We start from the raw sequence: 24,245 nt of genomic DNA on the forward strand, positions 1-24,245 counted from the left end.
ATATCCGATGCGGAAGTGATCTCACGTCTGCTAGAGGGAACCGCTCTGCAAGCTCTACCGACAATAGGAACTGGTCCAGACGTGACATCCTGTTACGACCCATTGTGCTTCTCCATGTATTTATGCAGTCGGTGTGCCCCATTTCTTGTAGTGATGTCTCTGCAATGAAGCCCAAAAGTCTTCCATGTTGGCATCTCTCCCTTCGGCTTCATTCAGTCGGTCTATTACCTCTAATGTTACATTAAAATGTCCACTCAACAACATGGGACACCCATTGAACGTGTTTGTTTGCTCGGCCAGCTCCCTCCATAATTTGCTTCTTCGCTGAACATTGGCTAGGCCGTATATCGAAGCTACAACCAGTTTAAGATTGTATGGGCTTCAATTTTACTGCTGCAGCAAACTGCCCTGTCCACATGGAAACTTTTGAGAACATGGCCTTGTTCCATGCTGCCACCACTTCCCCGGACAATCTGACCGCATTTACCACCAGGAAACTCTCAAGGAACCCTCTACTCACTGCATTCCACTCCTTAGGTCGCACCAATCCAGCATGGTTTCCTGTAAGCATGCCATTGATGCCCCCCATCCTCGCAGGTAGCCTCCCACCACTCGGCGCCTGCCTTTGTCCTGAAGGCCTCGAACGTTCCATGAGATGCACTTCATGGTAAACCTTCTTCAACCCCTTCGTTGATCGGTGTCAGTTTCAGTCCCACCGTTGTTGCGATCACTTTAACACGTGGATTCAAAGTAGAATCCTCTTCGATGTCCTTTTGTTGCTCGACGGTCTCTGTTACCCCAATGCTGGACGAGCACATGATCTCTTTGCCTCTTCCCTTTGACTCAGCTTCCCTCTTCACTCCACATTCTGTTTTGGTGTTACGTTTTGTCTTACTCTCCGCCGCTAGTAACTGGCGCCCGCTTTTACTGGCCTTGGGCCGCACAACTATTCTCCTCTTGTGATGGATGTTGAGCTTTTTGGACTTGTATACAAGACTCTGCTGAGTTTGTTCTCCCTTTTGCTTAGCGGTGAGCGCCAGCCTGCTGCTCTGCTTCGTCCTTCGTCTCCCTTCCTCTCATACTGTCTTCCATGGGGTTTAATGTGTCCGGGCTCGCGGGACCTCCTTCCTCCCTTCCTGCCAACACATACCTCAAGTGTGTCAACGTGTGCGGGCTCTCAGATACTCTTTTCTCCCTTGCTTCAGTTGGCTGTGTCGCCTCTGCAACCTGTGTTTATAGCCTTCGAGGCCCATGGTACGTAAGGTTTAAGTCACCACCGACCCGTATGTTCCGTTCTGTTGGGTTGTTCTCCATCTATGCGTAGGCGGTGGTTTAAGGTCTTCCTGGGATTACCTCAGCATTCTTCAGGCCTAACATCGGCTCCTCTTCTAAAGAAGAGGCCTTTGGATGCGTTTTGGCATCCCCACCAGGCTGTCTCCCGTCAGCAGCGGCGGTGGCAGTACTGAAGCGAGTCTGATTTCGAAGATGCCATCTGGACCCAGAAGTTGAGAATAGGGAGTGGCTGCGTCGTTCCCCTAAATCTCCAGTATCATCTTGTTTGGGTCTCCTGAGTCTAGTCCATCAGAGATGATATGTCTAAGGAGGCCCAAGGGTCAGAACAACGCCTCTAGCACCTGTCCTATCCTATGGCCCATGGGGATGTCTCGGGTTTCAATCATAGATGTGTTTATAGGCCCCCTTGATGATCCATCACTCGGCAGAACTCAGTGCCATTTCAACCGTGCACCTCCTTCAACTTCTTTCCCCTAGTCAATCACAGTGATATAGGCTGCCATTTTGGCCCCCGCGGAGAAAGAAATTCCCGCATTCGAGGGGCCAAACTTCAGCTTTGTCCAGGGCTGGAAAATTTTCCAGGAGTCCCCGCTGGTACTTCACATATTGTGGGGGCTCCCTGCGTGACCTCCCTGATAAGGCAGCCCATGTGGAACCCCTGTTGGCTTTTCATCGCTCCGATCGGCAGACGAGCGTGGACTTCTGGTTGGTGGGCCACCCTGCCCTCAGTCTCTAGATCTTCTTGGACGTTCTGCTTGTCGGTGTCCTGTCCTCATGCATTTGCGGCATACCAAACTTCCCTGGCACTCCCTCGCTCTATGCCCCCCTAAAGCATTTGTAGCGGCATTTTTCTTTTCTTTCTCTTTTTAACTGCACAGGTCGATGAGGATTTCTTTGTTGCCATAGTCCAAGTCTCACCCGCCCGTCTTCCGCTTCCGGCGTATGCTTTCCCCCGACTCTTTGAGTGGCTACAGATGACTGGCAGGCAATCCCACACCATTCCAGCGTTCTTCCGTCTGCGTCAGGTGTTCCATCTTGTCTTGGTGGGCGGGTACCACACATTGCTGGTGTGGGTATTTGGTGCGTCTTGACCCTATTGGGATCCTCCCCCGTCTTCAGCTTTGCTGATCCTCCTATATATTCATGTCCAGGCAGCATCTTCTCGAGTGCCCTCTGGGCTCCATCTTCTGTTGTCTTCAACATCACCATCTTCTCGGCTGTGGCACTCTCAGTAGATTTATATGCTTTCTTCCGGGAGCATCTCCATCATGGCTCCACGCCAGGAATGCATTTCTGTTGTCGTCTGTGTGTGCCTGAGGCTTTGTTCGCGCTTGGAGCCCACCTTCCCTGGCATCACCAGAGATTTGCATTGGCACTCGTCTCCATGCCGCTTCAGCATTGCTGGCTCTGCGCGCAAGTATTAGAGTTTCCGCGTGTACCCATATCCCAGTCTGATCTGTTGCATGGAAGCCTTTGGATCATTCTGCCAGGTCATCTTTGCGTTCTCCTCCCGTGCACACGATGTATTCTGCGCGCACGAGAGGTACCCCACTTCGGGCCGCACACCAATTGTGCATTGGTGCGAACCTCCAGAGAAACCTCCTGTCATCTTCCATGGGGCGACTGGATCGTAAGATATGCTCCCTTCGTTCCTCTAGTCGTGTGCGCTCTGATCTTCTCGGCCCGGCCCCCCAACACAAAACTTCACCCGACTCGAAAAGTCCAATGCCCGACACCAGATGATCGACGAGTTCCTCCCCTCATCATCATTCCCTCAGAACTTGCTGATCCACCTCTAGAGATCCTCGCCCGGAGCTTCTGCCATCACAGTCGCTCGAACAACGAGACGACAAAAGTGATGAAAAGACTAGGGGTTTTTTATTAATTATCCTTTAAGGGTAGTTTCTCCCTAAACAGATGCTGTGCGGTCGTTGTTTCAGGATAACAAGAAGTTTGAAGTTTTGGTTTCCTCTATCTCTCTCTCCCTCGGCAAAAGTCATCATGCCACCCTGTTCAGTCGGACACATCAACTCTGCATGCATCTCTCCCTGTTCTTTTCTGTCCCAGCAATGATCTCACCTCCCTTCTATCTTCCACGACAAGTATACCAGGGTACTTATCACCTTTATTAGAGCTTAAGCAGCCCAACAATGTCCTTGGCACTTTTTAAGAGATAAAGTCTTTTTATTTTTTAAAGATAAAATCTGTGTTCCTTTTAATAAGTTTTTTCCTTTGGCTTTGGGATTGTGAATGTGGCATGTATTTTTCCCATCTTGGGTTTCTTTTGCTTAAGTGAGTCTGATACGATGCTAATCATGTAAAACTCCATGTTTGATAGTTATTCTATTATGATGCCCAATCTCTCAGGATACCTAACCTCTGACTCTCATAGTATGATAACATATTGGGGCAATTGGGCAGTTCTGAGCTTTTATAAAGAACTATTGCTCAAAGAAGGACATGCTCTTTTTGTGCCTACCACATGGTGATCTAATTTTTGGTTATTTTTCCCAGTGAGATGAATTTTAAGAATATCTCTTCTATTTAATTCTGTATGTTCATTAATTGCATCTGCAACCGTTGATTGCTGGAACATTTTAATGTTTTGTGTTACATATTTCCTGTAAGCAAATAGACCTGAGTTTCTCTTCCTCCCAACAATTTTCTTCGAGTATCAATATTTTTCTACTCTTTGTCTGCAGCCAGTGGAGCGCGATCAAGAGATATACGTATTGGTTTGACTTTATCATGGGTATTCTTTTTGCAGGTGAAACCCCAGTGATTTGTGTCCACTTGTTTAAAAATTTGGACAGTCATTGAAGTTGTTTCTATTGTTCTGCAGGCGATTCACCTGAAGTATCGTCTTCCAGACAGTGATCTGCAAGAGTTTGCTTTGAAAGCGCTAAGTATGCTTCAGTCTAAATCTTCAAAGAATGCTCATGAGCTGGTATGTTTTCTTATAGTGTGCCAATTTTTACCTTTTTCCTCGCACTGAATCATGTGACTACCAATGAACTCTTAGGAGTTGATCTCCAACTTTTCTTTGTTGAATGAAATTGGCTCAACCTAATCATTTTGAAATATGTGGAGTGGAAATTAGTTTTCTCCGAATAATCATTTGAATAACTTTTAGTGGATTTTTTTGCCTACGAGATCGTGGAGCATTTAACCATTCTTCATTGGAGTCATATGCATGCCCTATTTTCGTTATGAAGAATATTTTACTAATAAAACTTCTGGTCGCACTAAAAATGTAACTAGATCCCTTTGATGAATTTCACTAAAAACGTCTTTATTCATGCATTTTCATTATATGCTTGCTATTACGATTACCATTGGATATTGGCATAACCAATTCATAAATGGAGATTCGGGGTGGTGGAGTGAACCTGACACATTGTGTGATGGAGTTCCGAGTCAAAGCAAAAAATTTCATATAACTCCTGATCATCGTTGTAGAATTAGGCTTGGTGGTTTTCTCCTACTTCTGTTTCTGCAGTCTTTTCTATTTTCTGGCTGAAGTAACATTAAAGTTATGTTTTTTTTTTGAAAAACATTAAAATTGTGTTCTGATCCTTGATGGATCTTGGATTGTAACAAAGGAAAAAACATGGGGGGAAAGTAGTTTCAAGAGGATGGGAAATTCATTACAGAAATGAAGAGGGAGAAGACAATAGCAGAATCAATATCTTAAGGACTCAGACCTTCATGCCGATCATCAGGACAATCTTGCTGTTTGATATCACTGGGAATTCCTCCCCTTTTCCCTTTAGATATGATCATTTGAAGACTTCTGAGGTTAGATTACCCTATTACCCTTTCCCAGACATTGTGTTGTGATAGGAATCCGAAGGCATAAGAATCAGTTAGCTTGTTCAGGTATTTAGCACACTATAAATAAGATCTTTGTTTTCAAAAAAATAAAAATAAATAAGATCTAAGACCTTGGGAAAGGGAAGAACAAAGTTGTCATTTTGGGCAGTAGTGTGCTTTTGATGGGGCCTCAAACGTTAAAAGGCCTTTGTAGATAGGGAGACCCCTGCAGAGAGGTCCTACATTGTGCCTAAAAATTGCTTGGCAGGATTCTGTCAGTAATGATGGGTCAAGTGAGAATGTTCAGTCACAACAAATAGGAGTTCATTCTCAGGTTCTTGATCCATAGTCCATGAATTCATTGGGCCAACTCCCTGAATTCATCTTCACATTGGATTGAGCGATTGCCTCTAGATTGTGACTGGTCAGAAAGTGATTATGGCTTAATGCAGGCCTCCAAAAATGCTATGGAGGAGGTTTGTCTTCAACAAAACCCAGATGAAACAATGGGAGAGTTTCACCAAAGGACTAATTCTTTTAGAGCTCTGAGACAGAAGAGGGCCGCCACACCCCAAAATATCTTGGCATATTTCTTGAATCAGAAGACTTCAATGGTCTCGAAGATGTGTCTATTTTTTATTTGACGACTCAATTGTGCTGCTCGCTCTTGAGTTCATTGAAATCCCAGGATCCACTCACCACTTCCCTGAGCAGACAGTCCTGGAATAAATGCTGTCTGCCCTCCACTCCATCTCAGTCTCTTCCATTGGGGTCCTTCTTTTGCCCGACCTTGCTCTTCTACCTTGGGAATCTCCTTTCTTGTGTCATTGCAGCCAGCCCTTGGGCAGGAGGCCTGTCGGTGCCCAAATCCTTTGCAACTCATACAAGTCGGTGGATCTCTAACGCACTGCACTTGTAGTACACAAACAGTGTAGGAGCAAGATTTGAATCCACAAACCTTGCTCTACTTGAAGTAGCCAAGTCCTGAATCCACAGAACTAACATTTCCGAGCCTTGAGTCCACAAGAGGTTGTGCTTGAATCCACAAACACTAAAGCACTCTCTGGCAAAGAGAACACTCAGAGGGGAGAAACAGGAGTTTCAACAAAACAGTACACTTCAATAATGATCCTTCAAGGGTTCATGGGGGCCTTACATAGGCCACAACAAGTGCAGGGTCGTCCACGATGATAGTACCCATGAGAGGACAATTCGAAAGAATGAAAAAAGCAACTCTGACAAGCTAAAACAGAGGATCAGCAGCCTGACAGGCCTGAGCAGAGATATTCTGCAGATTCTGGGCCTGTAGAAGCTGTCAGGAGATATTTGTGTGGCTCAAGAAGATCTTGATAAGACAAAACAGAAGATCTGCAGCTCGACAAGTTGGAACAGGGATTTCTGCATATTGTGCCAGAAGAAAATCTGTTTGAAGATTCTGTAAGAGAAGAATCTGTCTGAGAAGAATCTATCAGAGGATCCTGTGAGAGAAAAATCTGTCAGAGGATCCTGTGAGAGAAGAATCTGTCAGAGGATCCTGTGAGTGAAGAATCTGTCTGAGGATCCTACCAGAGATAAATCTGTTGGCGGATTTTGTGGGGCTCTTGGTACTTTTCTGCAGATCTTGTCAGCTTCTAGAAGAATCTCCTTCTTGGGCCACCAGTTGCTAAAGGGCCTCAAAAAATGGTCTTCTGGGCTACATCAATCTCTGCAGTCCCAGGTGCAGTGACCCTTCGCGTGGCGGAGGAAGCATTTTTTCCCCAGCCTGTCTTTGCTTGGTCGGGTACCTCGATCAGGCCATAATGACGTTTTCCTACAGGACCTTGCTATCGCCCAGCCTACTGCATTACTGTCATTTGCCGACTGATACACCACCGATATGGACTTATTGGCCTCGGTCCAAAGGAGGAGGGCGGCAGGAGCCCGAACCCTTATCAGAGGTTACTAATGGGCCTGTAACCAACCCACCCAAGGGGCTGGCCCAAACATAGGGCGGGGGCTTTATTAGGGCAGGGATGGATGGGGGAAAGGAGGAGGGAAGGTGATCAAGAGGAAGGAGGCTCCGGTTTTGCTCGGGGGCAGGAATCCTCTCTCTCTCTCTCCCCTCTCTCTTTCTCTCTCGATTGTCCTCAGCTTCACACACCTCGTAGGGGAGTTCTGCCACTTCGGCAGCTCCTTACTTGTTCTGACGGGGTGAACAGGAAGAGTCAGGAACATTGAACTTGGGTTGAAGTATTTTGGGTTGTGAGGTTCTCCTTTTACACTACTTCTCTCCGGCTGCGTTGGGTCTACCACCGCCCTACTTAGTTCACACGCAGATGAATTGATGTTGTTCATCTCTCTCCTCAGTATTGGCCAACCCAACTTTCATAATGATGATCACCAGCTCTGCTTCTTTTGCTATTATTTCTTCCAAACTCCTGCCAGTACGGCCAGACCTTGTATAGTGATTCCTCTCCGTGATGTCTCTTTGTCCGCTCTGGCCAATAATGATTTGGGCCTCCCTTTTATATCTGTTGGCTGCAATGGGGTGTGCGCAGGTGGAACTTCCTGGAGGACCCAATGATTTTAGTTTGATCATGGAGCAAGGAGGTGGGTCCATTCCCCAGTATCTTCATGTTTCATCCCAACTGCTGCATTCCTCATTGGGTCTCATCCATTTGGTGAGCTTGACCTGTTATGCAAGTGTGCATCCAGTGGTTTCCACTGAGAGCCCTATGCTTTAGTCTTGTCCATTACGGAACTCCCATGACAGAGGGGATTTCGGCCTGTGGGGGGTGGGGGGGGGGGGTTGCAGGTATGGGGATCCTGTGATAGTTGAGAGTAATCTGGGCGGAGAATTGGACACACCCCCCCTGACGACGTAAGGAGGTCACCCGGTGCAGTACCGACTTTATTAGGATTGGGAGAAGGGTATAGAGGAAGAAATCATGGATTTTAGTGGATCATGTCGGCTGTGTCTCTTGAGTCAATGATCTATTGCATCCAAGAAGACAAGAAAGCGGAAGGGACCGGGTTTATATCTCCATGAGCCAGTGAAGTAGATCCAGCCACGTTGGATTGAACAAAAGCGGCATAGTCAATGTCCCCCGCCTGAGTTGATCTCTTATAGAAGATGATGCGTTGGCTGCTGGTGCTTGATAGGATCCTCAACCCATCCAGGGGCAGTTTCGTCATGTTAGCCCACACCGGCATTTCAGTCTTTTGGTCATTCTGTATTTCCTTTAGATAGGGATGCCCTCCCTTTAGGAGGTATCTTGTCTCTCTCCTCTTCGTGTCTAGGGTCCCTCTCTCCCTCTATGATCCCCGTCCTTTGTGATCGTCTATACCTAATTGCTTCTTCTAGCTGCTTGTCCCCGGTTGATTGATATGAACCTACTTGGAACGTATCGTATGACTCAATGTAATTCAACAATTCCAATTGAGATAGTTCAAACTGATCCGATCGATAGCAAGTAGGAGAGGGAGGGGGAAGAGAGGAAGAGGAGAGTTCCTGGGGTAGAGGAGAGGAGAAATGGGAATGGTTGAGCAGGGCTGTCGGCTCCGCGTCGAAGAGGGCGCGTCGACCTACGAACCACAAGAGGAGAAGTATGGAAAACCCGGAGAGGGAGGTAGGAGAGGGAAGTGAGACCTTACTTCTGATTGCCTGCCTCTTGTCGTGCCGGTGCCCCTCCTTAAGTAGGGGAGATGGCGTCACGGGCTGGTGCTAGTTTTCCAGGCCCAGTACCGGCCCGCTTACGGACATAAACCTTCCCATGGATCATATCATTTATCCCTACCTCATCTATTCGACCTTTCCTCATATCATTCCCATTTCTCCTCTCTACCCGAGGAACCTCTCCTCCTTCTCGTCTATTCCCTTCCCCGATACAAGCCTCCATCCAGGATCATATCAAGGTACTCCAGCAAGAAGATGAAGGGGTATAAGAGGAGAGGTAATGACTGGTACAGATGCCAGAGGTATAAAGACAAGAGTCGGAGTGGTCACCAAGAGATGCAGTCACACATGGCTCCCTCAGTAATGAAGTTGACGCTGCCTGGTCAAGATTCCAAATGACATATCAGACTACCCTCTGGGGATAGGCACACAACGAATGCTCTCCATCTGTTGAAGAGGCATAACATAGGCTTGCTCAGAGTGGATATAGGCTGTCACATAGGCTGTTGAAGAGGCATCACATAGGCTGTCTCCTCATACGAGCAATATTTAGGACCTCCTAATAAGTCAGAATTTTCTCCCATTGGATGAGCTGGCTGCACAGAGACTCATATGCTGGATTCAATCCCTTGAAGAAATTGAGAATCCGGAGTGGAAGAACGTACATACAATCAACCTAATGGGGATTATGATACGATCCAATAAGCCCACTAGGGGCATTTACGTCTTTAGACAGTTCCTTTACGTTTCCTTTAAGTATGTAGCCCGCCTTGTGGGAGGGCAGGACATGAAGTATTGAGTTGTTTCCTCTAGTAGTCTCTTCTTCTCTCTCTCTCGACGATGTCCACTCCGTCGAGCTCTCCGGCGACGTCCACTCTGCCGATCCTGCCCTGCCGTAGTCCATCCCTGCACGCCGACGTCCACCCCGGCGCATTCACTCTCCCTCCACCGTCTTCTCCCCTGTACAAACCGGCTGGTTCGTATCAGATTAACAGGCAAATAACGTTCTATGTCAGTCCATAGAGAAGTCAACACTGTGCTGTAGTCCAGGGAAGATCATATATTATGGCCACTTGAGACTTGGAATTTTTGGTACATTCTTATGCAGATCATATATAGTAGCTAATCAAGTCAGGCATTATGTGGAATATCCCAGGCGATATCTTATCCCCAATTTGTGCAGGGAGTCACGAGATCATATAAAATGATAAATTTGTTCTTTAATATTGAGCAGCATCCCAAATCTCCTTGGCTGAATTGCTAGATAAGAATTCACCAACAACAGATAGACTGATGGTGTCAAGGATCCATCCTCAATGAACAGCCGCAACATTAAACCAATGATCATAATTGGGAGCAGTGGGAAGTGACCGCCCTTCTGAAAGATGTTTCATAAGCTTTCCTTTCAAGGGAATTTGAATTTGCTGACACCATTGAAGAAAATTCAATCCTGTACGGAGAAATTGAGGAGGTATTCGAGGCAGAAGAGAGTGCAAATAACTCAATTCAGGTGCTGATGGAGTAGATGTCACCGACGACAAATTCGCAGTAGATGTAATTGAGTCATTAGTGGCCATAATATAAACCCAGCAGAAGATCAAGGCTGATCAGTTGCACTGATCTGGTGTGCTCAACGGTGGGATCAATGATGGTAGAGCCTGCATGAGTGATGGCAAAGGCTGGGTGAGCGGCAGCTATACCAGCATGAGCGGTGGTGGAACCAGGACAAATGACGACTTAACTCACAGAAGCAGCAGTGGGCCCTGCCCATGAGGCGTCCAAATCAGCACGAGTAGCTGCAGAACTAATGTAAAGTGCCACAAAGCCAGAAGAAGGGGCAGCAGAGCCCACATGAGTGGCAGCTGAACCAGCACGAACAGTGGCGGAACTAGTGCAAACGGTGATAATGCTGGCAGAAGTGGTAGCAGAGCTGGAAACACTGCTATGGAGCTGAAGACAGAGGAGTCGATTTGTTGATGGAGGAAGACTCCAAGAGATAGTTGCCCCGAAGCAAGCAGAAAGAGGCTTAACCCTCAAACTATATGAAGGGTCATTATGTGGTATTTATGGGGAGGAGAGAGAATGCAAAATGGGTGCATGTTTGAACGGATAGAGACACTTTAGATAAGGTTGTTGTGGAGATATTGGCAGGAGCAAGAGATCGTTCTCACTACGAAAGAATTTTCAGTGTTACTGTGGTTCTCCATTAATCAACTCTCTTTTTTTTCTTCTGAACAATTGCTCAGTTCTCATCTCCCCTTTGGATTTGAATGTCAGTTCCTCCTTGCTTGTTTGGAGGAGACTTTTCCAACTTACTTTTTTGTAGAAATCTTCAAATTCAGTCATATCAGAGATATCGTTGTCTAGTTCCCAACATACTGGCGCCCCTGATTAGGGCCTTTGCATAAGATCTCCACTAATTCATCTCCTCTTCAATTGGTAATCACACTCTCCTCAAGCTCTTACGATGAAGACTGCAAGACAGAGATCCCATGCTCGATGAACTCTGGTGCATGAGAAAGGAGCACATAGAATATGAAAATGAGCCATAATCTCTTGAACAGAATCTCCTGGTGTGAACACCAGGGGTTTATGTCATGAGTACTGGAGTGCCCTAAAGAGTATGAAATATCCAACAGTATCCCTCGTGGATGATAGGGTAGAATCTTTTCCTACTTTAGTTGGGGTTTTATGACTTTGTTCAAGAGTTTCTCTGCCCATAAGGCAGATGAATCCCTTATGTCAAGCGAGGCATTGTGATAAGATCTCCTGACTGCGTGACGGACATTATTGTCATTCGCTATGTTTCCTTTCCCCCAATGTTCCCTTTAAATAGCACAGCTCTCCTTGGAGGAGGGCAGACAGAATGTTATTGGCTTAAGTGAATATTGGTCATCTCTTCCCTCTCGTTTCTTCTTACATCCATGCTCCGTCTCCCTCTACGATCCCCATCCTCGTGATCGTTTCCACTTCACCGCATCTTCAGGCGGCTCGTCCTCGGCCGATCCCTATCCCCTCAGCTCGGCTCTCCCCCGACTATTCCTGTTCTCCTCTCTACCCCGGGAACTTCTACCCTACCTCGCCCTCTACCGTACCTCCGATACGAGCCTAGATCAAGGTCTGTATCACATTGTAAGGGTTTATTTTGAGCTCTTAGGGTGGCGGGCTCCTCCGTTGTCCTCCTGCCTTGCTCTTCTTTAACATGCAAAGATCAACAATCCCTTCTACCTAGTTTTTTTATCCTGTTTCATCTTTCTTCGTTCTTGTGACTCCCTGTTTCTCTGAGTCTCTACCTGATCACCCCTTTAGAATCTGGGATAACATGTCATAACTTATTTGTTCAAAGATCTTAATTATGATATGCATGCAATGATCTCACTGCTGCGGATAGATGCTGTCATCTTCTGTTGTCAGAAATAATGAATGTCTTAGGGTCTTACATAGGGATGTCTCACCAACTAACGAGCTGTGTTTTCATGCATCTAAAGGCCTGTGTTCTCTACATACTCCGTGTTGGTGTATCTGATCAGATGATAGAGCCAACTCAGAGGGACTTCGTGGGTCTTCTTTGCCAACAGGTTAGTTATCTATTTCATGGATTATTACTTATTGGATGCGAACTTTGAAGCTCCTTGTCGGAACCTAAGTCCATGGTGATCTAAGGTGTCTCAAATATCATTGAAATTAACGGAAGGATAAATATAATTGGGTCCAACTGCCCGAATTCAAACAGAAGAAAGATCTTAATTAGATGTCTGGAATCATAGTAAAACGTTTTTCATATATTTCTCTGTACTAGTGATTTTAATTAATTGTTATGCCTCCTTTTTCAGCTTAAGTTGTCTGACTTTAGCCCATCCATGGGTGTTGGGGTGTTACGCACACTCTCATATCTTTTGAGCACTCTGGGACAGGTGAGATGATTTTATACTTTGGTCTTTCAGCCACAAAAAATCTATGCAGTATTATGGAATCATGTGGGACGAGGCCTGGTTATGAAGAGCCTTATTTTTTGAAAAAAATGTGTTAAAAAATTAATGAATATATTTATATGCAAAGAAAAATCCTGTTAATGAAAAGGCCATGAACCTCTGAGTTGTGTTATGGTCCATGGTGTAACTACTCTTATTTCAAGTTTTTGTATGGTTTATCCCAGGTTAATCTAACTGTGAAAGGGAAGAGATATTTCTCGAGTTTTAATATGCAAACTGCTTGCATAATATCTATGTATAATTTCTCAATTTTCATGAAGCTGATGGCATTTGATATTGACAAAGGATGCTCAGTATGTTTTACATCTTTCATTTATTTCATCTCTTATTGTTCTCCATTTTTTGCAGGTCCCGCTAGATTTCAAACAAGTCCTTGATGACACTGTTGTGGCTGCATTATCTCATTCCTCGATTCATGTAAGTTTTGATGAAAATGATCTTTTTTAATCATATTCATGATTTGTCAAAATTGTTTAGTTGATAGTATCCGTTTATATTTTAGTTCTTTCCTGATGATGTTTAATTTTAAATTACTCTCTACATTTATGTTACATAAAATTCTTGTACATAACTGCTATGCTCTTTTTCCCTTTTTGTCAAGCTCTAAGTGGGTCACAAGCAATAAGCAACCTGCATTCCTCTTTTAATTCTTCCTTGTAAGCGGGGCCAGAGGACACCACCTTCTTTATGGAAGCCTCCTTTGAGGAACCTAGAAAACTCTCTACGGTGGTTTGACCTTTTTTGTAGATTTTTTGGGTTTGCAGATCAACCGATGTAGGTTTGGCCTATCACTGAAGTACGAGGTACAATGCGCTAGGGACACCCATTGGGACATCACCCATGTGCTAATTGGGATCACCATTGACAAGGGGAAGGCTTTCGAGCACAGATTGGACTCCAGTTATTAAGAAGGCGGAGAGGAGACTGGTGGGCTGGCAGAGCCGCATGCTGTTGAGAGGGGGCTGTATGGTACTGCTGTGATCACTGCTCTCAGCCATTCTGTTATTTTATCTGTCAATGTGAAGTTACCAAAAGGAATCAGATGGTGCTGGGACGCGTTGATGAGGATTTTTTTCTGTAAAGGACTTGAGGGGGGAAACTGCGGGGGATCTTCTGGGGTATATTGGGATATTGGGAGGTGGTCTACCGATCAGTGAGGGAGGAGCACTAGGATGCTACACCACATTCCTGGCAAAATGGACTCGCAAGATTATGGGGTTGGAGAAGGAGCATGGCCACAGAGGTCTTTAGATATAGCTATTGTACGGAGGTGAACATAGAGTGTCACACAACCTCAAGTAGGGGGGCATCTCCTTTATGGCAGGGCATGGGGCAAATATTGCCCCAAGTTCAGATGTTCTTTGAAGCCCACCTGGGGGACAGTTAATTGGTTTGCCACAATATGGATGACTGATTGTCCTGAGGTACGCTGTAGGAGGAGTCCTCATGCCTACTCCAACTGGCAAAGAACCCTCAAACATCAGTTAGAGAATGTTGGGTAACACAAGGAACCCTATTTTGGAGGACGTTCTTTCAGACCAGAGGGTGGAAGAATTGTTGAACATGCTGCAGGCTTTGTTACACTTATGGCCTTCAAGCAGGACAAGGGATGAGTGGGTGTGGAGAGGCACAGTCTTCTCAGTTCAGGATGCATACAAGAAGATCCAAGAAGGCTCAATGGAGAAAGAGCCTATCATCTTTACCGTTGGACTTCCGAGGAATCAAAAGGTTCCTTGAAAGGTGAGAATTTTTGGATGGCTACTCTTAAGGAGAAGAGTTATGCCCGAGCCCTACAGAAGTGTATGTTATGAAATACATTGGCTGTGTGCCCATGTGCACCTGGGGAGAAGAAGACTGCTCTCATCTTTTCTTCAAGTGCTCATTGCCCCAGAAATCTTGAGTCATCTGATGCTCACAAAGGTGGACGGGGCTTCTGATGAGGCCTGTTGGGACTTGATCAGGGAGGCAGATGCAGGGGATATCTGGATTGGGGAAGGTTCCTCCTGTACTATGGGCAGTGTGGCAGCATCGGAACCAGGTTATTTTTGTGGGAAGGGCTGTATCGATGCTCAGCATCTTAGATGGTGTGGAGAGTATCATCTCATAGTTGTTTCAGAGGGAGCAGAGGTTGGATAGAGGACTATTTTGGTTGGCCATGTATTTCACATGAATTTATGTTATGAAATTCAGGGTGTTCTTCCCTCTTTAAAAAGCAGAATATCCAAATCGAGAAGTTTCAAAAGAGATAAAAAATTCGAATTTTATCCATTATTTTATGCCCTTCAGTTAGTAGTAGAGAAGAGAAGAAAAAATAGATGTTGACAGAGGATGGGCCTGTAGATTTCCTCTTCCTCCAGCCATGGCTATCCTGTTACTCCAGCCTCCAGTTGCACCAACTGTGCTACGATCTCTAGATCTTGAAAATGAGTCAATGCCGTCCTTGCCAGGGCTGGTGGGTTCTTAAAGGGCTTCGCATGTGTCTCCAGCAGTGCCTTTTTTCTTGCAAGTCCCATCAATATGTTATTGTAAAGAATGTATCAGTATCTACTTTATCCAATTGTTAAGAGCTGGGGCCTAGGTCGAGTGTAACGGGGCCAGTATTTAAGCTGGCAGTAGAGAAATTATTCAGTGTAGTTTTTTTTTCTCTTTTAACCCTTGCCGTCAAACAGGAGGAATCGGGCAGCAGCCCTGGTGATCTGGAGAGATCTGAAATAGAGATCAACTTTAACAGCGCATAGTTCTGGCATTCTATTGGCTGTCAATCCTTCTTTGATATTTCAATTACAAAGCTCATGGGACTTTGAGAAATTTAGTGGTGTTCACTGTTTTGTTTATTGAAATACTTATTTGATTGTGGAATACATCTTTCTTCGTGTGGAATAATGTGATTTTTTCTAAAAATATCTACTAGGTGCGTGTAGAGGCTGCCATGACCTTGCGGACCTTAGCAGAAGTAGATCCTACGTGTGTTGGTGGCCTAATTTCCTATGGTGTTACAACATTGAACGCTTTGAGAGAAAGCATTTCGTTTGAAAAGGTACCTATGTTGATCTTAGAAATATTTATGTTCTGAGCATTATTATGGTAGATTTCAAGGTTTTCATGGTTGCTCTCATCTTGCTATTTATTCATTGTTCATGAGTTGGCTTATTATTTAAACTAATAGTCTGATGTATTAAACATATTGTGTTTTGTTCAGGGCAATCACTTGAAGTTTGATCTTGATTCTCTACATGGTCAAGCTGCTTTACTGGCTGCTCTTGTTTCAATTTCGCCAAAACTTCCTCTTGGTTATCCAGCACGGTGAGTGCATATTTTTTTTGTAACTGCTGATTTGTTTTTAAATTATCTCATTTAACGTTTTGTCCTTACACTATTGTCCACAAGATCTGCATGTGGCTCTTGTTAATTTATTAGATCTTATTCCATGAGATCTAGTATTTTTTATGGGACTATGTGATATATTCTTCCTATTGTGTGCTCGAAGATCTGTCACGTCCGGTCATTACCCAACGTGTCAGATACATCATTTCTTTTTAGTAGAGCTTCAAATAATTTCTTCCTTTTTTAAAACGGATGTTTAGAACTATTTAACAAAAAATGAGGTTTTTCAAGCACCAAATTTAAAATAAAAACTTATCACGTCTGTCTGAACCTTGATTGCACAAGGAGCTGTGAAGATCTTGGGGCTTTTGCGTCTGTCTGAACCTTCAACTCTTAACTTCCTTCAGACCAGAGGATAAGTAAAAAAAATGAATGATTGCCCCATCCGTGTTACACAAGAACCGTACTTTCATCATCATACATGCTCGCCCAAAGAATAAGAACCCGCATTTCATCATTGAGCCTTTTAAATTCCTCTTGTACTTCATCCAATTATGGTATCAAATTGTTTATGTACGACTTCATGATTGCTGTTGTGGCCCTGGACTGGCATTGCACAAGGAACTGAGGTGGCACAAGGTGTTCATATGTCACTGGGGCTGATATGGCACAACGGGCTGACATCTCGCCAAGCTGATGTGGCATGGTGAGCTGATGTATCACTACAGATGAGAAGGTACAAGGGGCTGATGTGGACGTGGCACAAGAGCTGGTATGCCACTGAAGCTAATGTGACATACGGAGCTGACAAATCACCAGAGCTGACCTGGTACATGCTGATGTGGCACTGGAGCTGATGTGTTGAGTGTTGATGACACGGAATTCCATGATGACACGGCTGGCCATTGTCATGACAACCTTGATGACATGCTGATAACAATGATGTGGCGGCCTTGCTGATGGGGATGGGGCCATAGGGAGAAACAAGGATGGGGCCCTGGACAAGTGTGTCTAGGCCGCATGGAAGAACACTGCTGAGCCACTGAAAGGGAGCACCTGGGCTGCGTAAGAGACCCTGAGTGCATGCACAATTCTGGCAGCCATGCATTTAATGAAGCAGATGGTGTGAAGCAAGAGGCAAGCATTCTGGAAGGACCCATAGTACATGCATGAAGGCCATATTTTGATGAGCAGGTGGCTTGAATGCAAAAAATACGTTACGATTCACAAACAGAGGCAGATGGGGGGGGGGAGAATTGGTTGACTTGATGCACCCTACAGGTGGATTTTCCATGGCTTTTTGCCCTTGCATGGAACCCTCTTGCCACGATCAGAGAAGGATGGGATCGTGCATGGAATCCGATCTTGGAATGGGCTCCGTCAGACCAAAGGGTGGAAGAATTGATGGGCATGGGACAAGGGCTCATACACCTCAGCAGAATGCATTAAGTGCACACGGGGCGAGGAAGACGGTTCTTGACTCTTCTCTTCATATGAGTTTGCGCAGGTGATATGGCATCAATCACAGCAGATCCCAGGGGTGGATGTATCTTCTAACAAGGCCTTCTTTTGCTCGGTCAGGAAAGGCTGATCCAGGAGAAATATGGAATGAGAACTACTTCTTGCGGTGCTTTGGGCGTTATGGTTGCACCACAATGAGGTGCCTCAGCGGACAACATTCTTCATGACATGGAGTCTCTTGTGGCATACTGGTTTAGAAAGGGGTGAAGAACAGACCCGCAGCCAGCGTCCACATTTAAGGTTTTAGAAAGAAAAAGACAACCTAATTTCGTGCTCGGAGTTTGGGGTTTAAATACCCATGCAATACACTTGTGGGCTTGGGCCCAGGCCAAGGCCTGGAGTGGGCCTGGCTGGAATTTAAGTGATTTAATTCACAAAAAGAAGTCACTTAAATAGTTAAATAAAAAGTACAGTAAGGGGCTCTTTTTAAGGATAATGCTGTTATTTCATTTGCATACTTTGAGGCGTTGGAATTTTCTTCTTGTGGAGTCAAGGAACAATCAACTAAGTCTACAATTTTAGACTCATGATCTTCTTTTGATACTATATCTATTGCATTATAAATTTCCTTTGGAATGTAGAGAGACAGTTGCCGGATATGTCAAGTAGCGGGACATCGACAGTTTCCGAGCCCCCAGGGAGAAGGAAGGAGAAAGGAAAACCGGCGCAGAGACCAGGAGAAAGAAGGATCAAGGCTTGCACAAGGCTCGAAGGGGAATCCGGTAGTGGTGGGGGAAGAAGAGCCTGGCTAGATCCTCCTCCGTGGATGCTCGATAGGGATTGTGGTCAAAGGAGCCCAGGGCTGAGGAGGTCCAACAAGAACTATGGAAGCCTTTCCCAGCAATGAGGATCGCAGAAGTCTGGAATTTGGTTAGTCACTTTCCACATTTGATGAGCCTCCATGGCCACATACATTGCGGGTTGTGATTGGATGCAAAGAGTCAGAGGGAAGCAGCGGTGAGGTGGTGACACAAGGCCAGTCATAATAGAACCCAGAGGAGTCTTATTGAGATATTGAATATGGTAGAAAATGGAGTCCATGTTCCAAGCATTTGGCTGCCCACGGTATCATTTCAACAAGATTGGTATTTGGGGACCCAACAAGGTGATCGCGGAGGGGGAGGCCACTGAGGGATGCCAGAAGTCGGGGCAGGCTTGGCAACGAGGCCCGGCCCATAATGTCATGATCAACCTGAAGGAGAGACTACCATCGACAGCGCCAAAGAGTGCAGGAGAAGAGATGTGGATTACCCCACTGTCCTCGGCTGCACAATGACTCACGACTGCATTACAACAAGAGGCTAGCCCAGAGAAAGAGTCAGGTGGTCAAGCATCCACTACCAATAGAGAAAATGAAAGATTGCAGCTAGGCTTTAAAAATCAATGCCGGCCAGTGAAGTTAGGCCGGGCAGAGACATAGTCCATAAAGAGGGGCAACAATAGCCCAACTACCTAGGAGAAAAGGGGGCAACTGACACCCAAAACATCATCAGCAAAAGAGGATGTGAACAAAGAACGTGTCTAACCATGGTTGGCAACAAAAGAGAGCACACAATCATCAAGGTCTGCAGCGTAGGGCAGCCCGCAACCAATACGACTCTAAGCATGAGGTGTTAACCATGATCATCTTGTCACACTCAGACCCAAGAAATGACTGAAGCAATATGCTCTGGCGACTAGGGGCACCACAGAAGTTGAGGCTCACTCTAGGGAATATAAGATGCTACAATTGTGTGTTCTAGAAGAGGGGAAAGCTGCTCTTACAAAATGATGCAGGAGGAAGGGTATGGATCAAGGTGGGGAGGGGCAACAAACTCAGGCTTATGGAAGCAGAGATGGATGAGAGGGATGACAAGAGCTGCAGAATGGGAGTGGTGGTAGATGGGAAGATGAGGGCCACATGATAGTGCCCGAAAGGGAAGGCAGCAATGTTTGCCGAAGACACAGTAGAGGAAAAGGAGACAATTCAGGAGAGAAGCAGTGGGAGGAGGTGGAGTGCGACCAGATAATGAGCTGATGGGCATTCACCATTGCAGATGCAGAGCTGCAGAAGAGGAAGGTCCAGGGGGGCATGAATTTCATAAATGAAATGCATACCTTGGAATGTTAAGTAGACTCCGTCATGCAAGAACACGTAGCATAGTGGTTTGGTACTTGCAATAGTGGAGAGCTATGGAAGTATGCGTGCAAGAGACCATGATGGATGGTTGGGAGGCAAGGGAGTGGAGTTTGGTGGGGTGGGGCTTTCTAGATGGTTTCTTGGCGGTGAATGTGGTGGGACAATCTGGGGGTCATGTAGCTGCATGGAATGAGACAGTTTTCTCCAAAGAGGATAAGTGGATAGGGCACTTCATGGCCAGGGTGAAGCTGTAACAGTGCAGTGATGTTTACAAATGTGTGATCACATCAGTGTATGGTTTCATCTCAAACACTCTGAGAGCTTCACTCTGGGGAGAGCTATATGGAATGGTAGCTGCCTTCCCAGGGCTTCCGTTGTTTGGGGATGATTTCAATGTTACACTACAGACATGAGACCGACCTAACAGTGGCGGTGGCTGAGGAGCTTTGGGCTTTAATCTCTGATGTTGGGCTGCAGGAAATAGGATCTAGGGATTGTGTTTACATGTGGAGTATGAAGACACACAATAAGCTGTCCCAATTGGACAGATTTCTGTGCTCTGTGTAACTGTTGTAACTATTTCCCTGGCAGTGTGCGCTCACTCCCGAGGCCCATGTCAGATTACTCCCCAGTTATGTGGCAGACACTGGAGGGTCACAACCGGTCTACATGTTTCAAGATGGACAGATCTGGCTGATGGAGTAGGGTTTCAAGAAGTGGAAGAATGGTGGTCAGCCCAGTCCATACAGGGTACAGCCACAGCTAGGCTGTCTATAAAATTAGAAGGGTTCCGAGTACATCTCTTAAGGGTTAAGATTAGTTTTTTTGTTTGACTTAAACTAGAAGTTCCAATTTCTATTGTACACCTACTTTTGACTTAGATAAAATTAATAGTTTAAATTTTTTGGTTTTGTTTTTCTAAAAATAACACGATTGAAATTCTAAATAATAAATCAAACTTATTTATTATCTAATAAAATACACATTTAGACAAACAACAATTATAGGATTTAAATGGCGTTAGACAGTTAGACAGTCTGGAGGACATAAGAACCCTCGCAATAGAGGAGGCGAAGCAGAAAAAAACCTGCCAAGAAGATGTCTCAGTGGAGGATAAAAAAGTGGAGATGGGCTGGAGGCAAAGACCACGGCAACATGGCACTTGGGATCCTCGCTAAGCCGGTTCTTCGGGAAAGGGCTTAGACTGGTGAATGGTAGTGAATCTGCTATGGTATCTTGGAGCACAGCAGGCAGGGTACTACATCTTAAAGTCATGAACACAAGATTGTTGACATAATGGGTAGGCAAGATTATGGGACCAGAGGAAGACATGGCCACGAATGTCTTGAGAGACAGGTACATGGAGATGAGCTGGGAGCTGCAATTGACCCCAATCAGAGTGGTATCCATTTCTGATACGCCCTAAGGAATATTTCCCCCAAATTCAGATGTTTAATGAACCCAAACTGGAGGATGGAGCCTTATCTCTATACTAGACAGATGACTGGTCGACCTGAGGCAAGTTTCGAAAGGCTTTCTCCCATATCTTTGCATTGACATAGAATCCCTAAGCATCAATGTGAGATTGGTTGGACGGCCCATGGAACCCGATTGTGGACAGTGTGTTAACTAATCAAACTCTGGAAGACCTTTTGAACATGCAACCATCCATCTTACACCTGCAGCTCACTGTTGGAACACGGGACAGCTGGGTGTGGAGGGGCCCACCTATTTCAGTTCAAGAGGTTTACAAGATGATCAGAGGGGATACAACAGAGGATGAGGCCATCATCCATTCCTGTCAACGTTTATGGAAGCAGAAGGTCCCGTTAAAAGTGTAGATTTTGGGATGGCTGCTTCTTAGGAGACAAATTGTGAACAAGAAAACAATACTTCTCAATCATGAAATGAAAGAGATTATAGGGTTTTATAGGGAGCCCTAATGGGCTGACTAGAGATAGGGCCCTTAATGGGTTAACAGGAGAGAGAAAAATAAAGAAACGTAATAATCACATCAACACTCCCCCTCAAGCTGGAGCGTGGATGTTTTCCACACCCAGCTTGGAACAGAGCTCCTCAAACCTAGGGGCATGAACCCCTTTGGTGAAGATATCTGCAAGTTGTTCAGCGGACGGAACATATGGCGTGCAAAAATCTCCCGATTCAAGCTTCTCTTCGATGAAATGGCAATTGATCTCAATGTGCTTTGTACGATCATGCTGAACGGGGTCATGAGCAATGCTAATCGCCGATTTGTTGTCGCAGAACAGCTGGACAGGGGAGATAACTGGACACCGTAGCTCACGAAGAAGCTGGGTAATCCAAAGTGCTTCACACAGACCATGCGCAAGGGCACAGAACTCCGCTTCAGCACTTGATCGGGAGACCACTTTCTGCTTCTTGCTCCTCCAAGTAATCAGATTGCCGCCCAAGAAGGTGCAATATCCAGATGTGGACCGACGATCAACCATAGAGCCAGCATAATCTGCGTCGGTGTAGACTTCGAGACGCAGGCCGGTATGGCGACGAAACAATAGTCCACGGCCAATGGTGCCCTTCAGGAAACGGAGGAGACAATGAGCAGCATGAAAATGGCTCCTGCGAGGAGTCTGCATAAACTGACTCAGAACACCCACTAAATATGCAATGTCCGGACGAGTGTGGGTGAGATAAATCAGTTTGCCCACAAGTCTTCTATATGGTCCAGGCTCAGCAAGCTCCTCATCCGCATCGGCACCAAGTCGATGGTTCGCATCAATCGGTGTCGAAGCAGGCTTGGAGTCCTCCTTTCCAAGCTCACAGAGAAGGTCCACCGTATACTTTCTCTGACAAATAAAGATCCCGCTCGAAGAATATGCCACCTCTATACCAAGAAAGTACCTCAACGGGCCAAGATGGCGAATAGCAAATTCCGACGAAAGATACATAGCCAGCTCCGTAATGGTCGCCGTATCATCACCCGTAAGAATGATGTCATCCACGTACACAAGAAGAATAGCGACTCCCCCTGACGTGGAATGGCGGTAGAAGAGGGTGTGATCTCCATTACACTAACGGTATCCACGGCGCTTCATGGCCATCGTGAAACGACCAAACCACGCTCGAGGAGATTGCTTCAAGCCATATAGTGCTTTCTTCAGGCGACAGACAACAGACTTTGGAGACAACGGCACTAAGGAAGTGTAGCCAGGAGGTAATGCCATGTAGATCTCCTCAGTCAAATCACCATGCAGAAAAGCGTTCTTCACATCATATTGTTGCAAAATCCAGCCACGATCCGCAGCAAGGGCCAATAAGATCCGCACCGTATTCAGCTTGGCGACGGGGGCAAATGTCTCCTGATAATCAATGCCATGCTTCTGAGTAAACCCTTGCGCCACAACCCGGGCTTTGTGCCTCTCAATAGAACCGTCGGAATTATGCTTCACAGCATACACCCAACAGCTACCCACTAGATGCTTCCCGGCCGGTAGAGGAACCAGATCCCACGTCTCATTTTGAGCAAGAGCATGAAGCTCCTCCGCCATAGCCTGACGCCAATGCGGAAATGAAAGGGCAATGTTCACCGTCTTTGGAAGGGAAGTGTCATCAAGTGAGGTGAGAAGGGCATGATTGGATGGTGAGAGACGGTGAGATGAAATGGATGCCTCTAATGGATAGAGAGGAGAAGAACGAGACGAGGGCAGCACGGCTAATGAGGAGGTTTCTGGAGGGGTGGAGGAAGAGGGAGGCGGGACAGCTGGAGAAGAAGAAGCAACCCAAGGTTTTCGACGAGCAAGAGTAATACCGTAGCGTTTTTCAGGCAGGCAGCGACGTATAGGAAGCAGTGGAATCGAAGAAGTTTCGGCAGAAGAGGGGAATTCAGCAGCAGGGACAGGAGGAGCCTCCACAGGAGGGACTGAGACGGCGGCCGGAGACGGGTCGGGAGGCACAATCTCTGGAGGAGCAACAGGAGGAGACACTTCTGTCGGGGCCGGCGAAGAGGGACTAGAGACGGATGACGGAGGAGATGGTGGAGGAAGAATTAGGAATTCAAGTGGATCGGATGGAGATGTGGACGATGGTGGTTCTGGAGAAGAGGAGGAATAGTAGGGAAGAAATTCATCAAACGTGGCATCTTTGGTGACGACAAACCGACAAGAGGGTGGATGATAGCATAAATACCCTTTTTGGGTGGAAGAATAACCAACAAACACACATTTGATAGCACGAGGATCCAGTTTATCACGACCAAGTTGATGGTTAGGCGCATAGCAGACACATCCAAATACACGAGGGGTGAGATTAGTTCGGAGAGAGAGAGTGGGAAAGACATGCTGAAGACGGTCAATAGGAGTGGAATAGTCAAGCACTTGAGACGGAAGGCGGTTGAGGAGATGGATGGCGGTGGAGATGGCTTCCCCCCAAAAATACTTGGGCACATGCATATGGAAGAGAAGGCTCTGAGTCATGTCAAAGATGTGGCGGAATTTTCTTTCGGCAACGCCATTTTGCTGGGGTGTATAAGGGCAAGAGGTTTCATGGATAA

General features: G+C 45.9%; 1 protein-coding gene across 2 annotated transcripts in view; it reads left to right on the forward strand.

The window, feature by feature from the left end:
* The window catches only part of SWEETIE (HEAT repeat-containing protein), a 70,568-nt gene that overhangs the window by 12,142 nt on the left and 34,181 nt on the right, over positions 1-24,245 (forward strand). For both annotated transcript variants that reach the window (XR_013584022.1, XM_078587928.1), the window contains exons 7-13: positions 3,996-4,060; positions 4,136-4,240; positions 12,250-12,339; positions 12,595-12,675; positions 13,102-13,170; positions 15,665-15,790; positions 15,953-16,056. Coding sequence is in view for 1 of the 2 variants with exons in the window: in XM_078587928.1 (XP_078444054.1) it covers positions 3,996-4,060; positions 4,136-4,240; positions 12,250-12,339; positions 12,595-12,675; positions 13,102-13,170; positions 15,665-15,790; positions 15,953-16,056 (640 nt within the window). In the remaining variant the exon portion in view is untranslated. The remainder of the gene's footprint in view (positions 1-3,995; positions 4,061-4,135; positions 4,241-12,249; positions 12,340-12,594; positions 12,676-13,101; positions 13,171-15,664; positions 15,791-15,952; positions 16,057-24,245) is intronic.

The sequence above is a fragment of the Wolffia australiana genome, chromosome 15 (genome assembly GCF_029677425.1).
Source record: "Wolffia australiana isolate 7733 chromosome 15, ASM2967742v1".
In the NCBI taxonomy this organism is placed as follows: Eukaryota; Viridiplantae; Streptophyta; class Magnoliopsida; order Alismatales; family Araceae; genus Wolffia; species Wolffia australiana.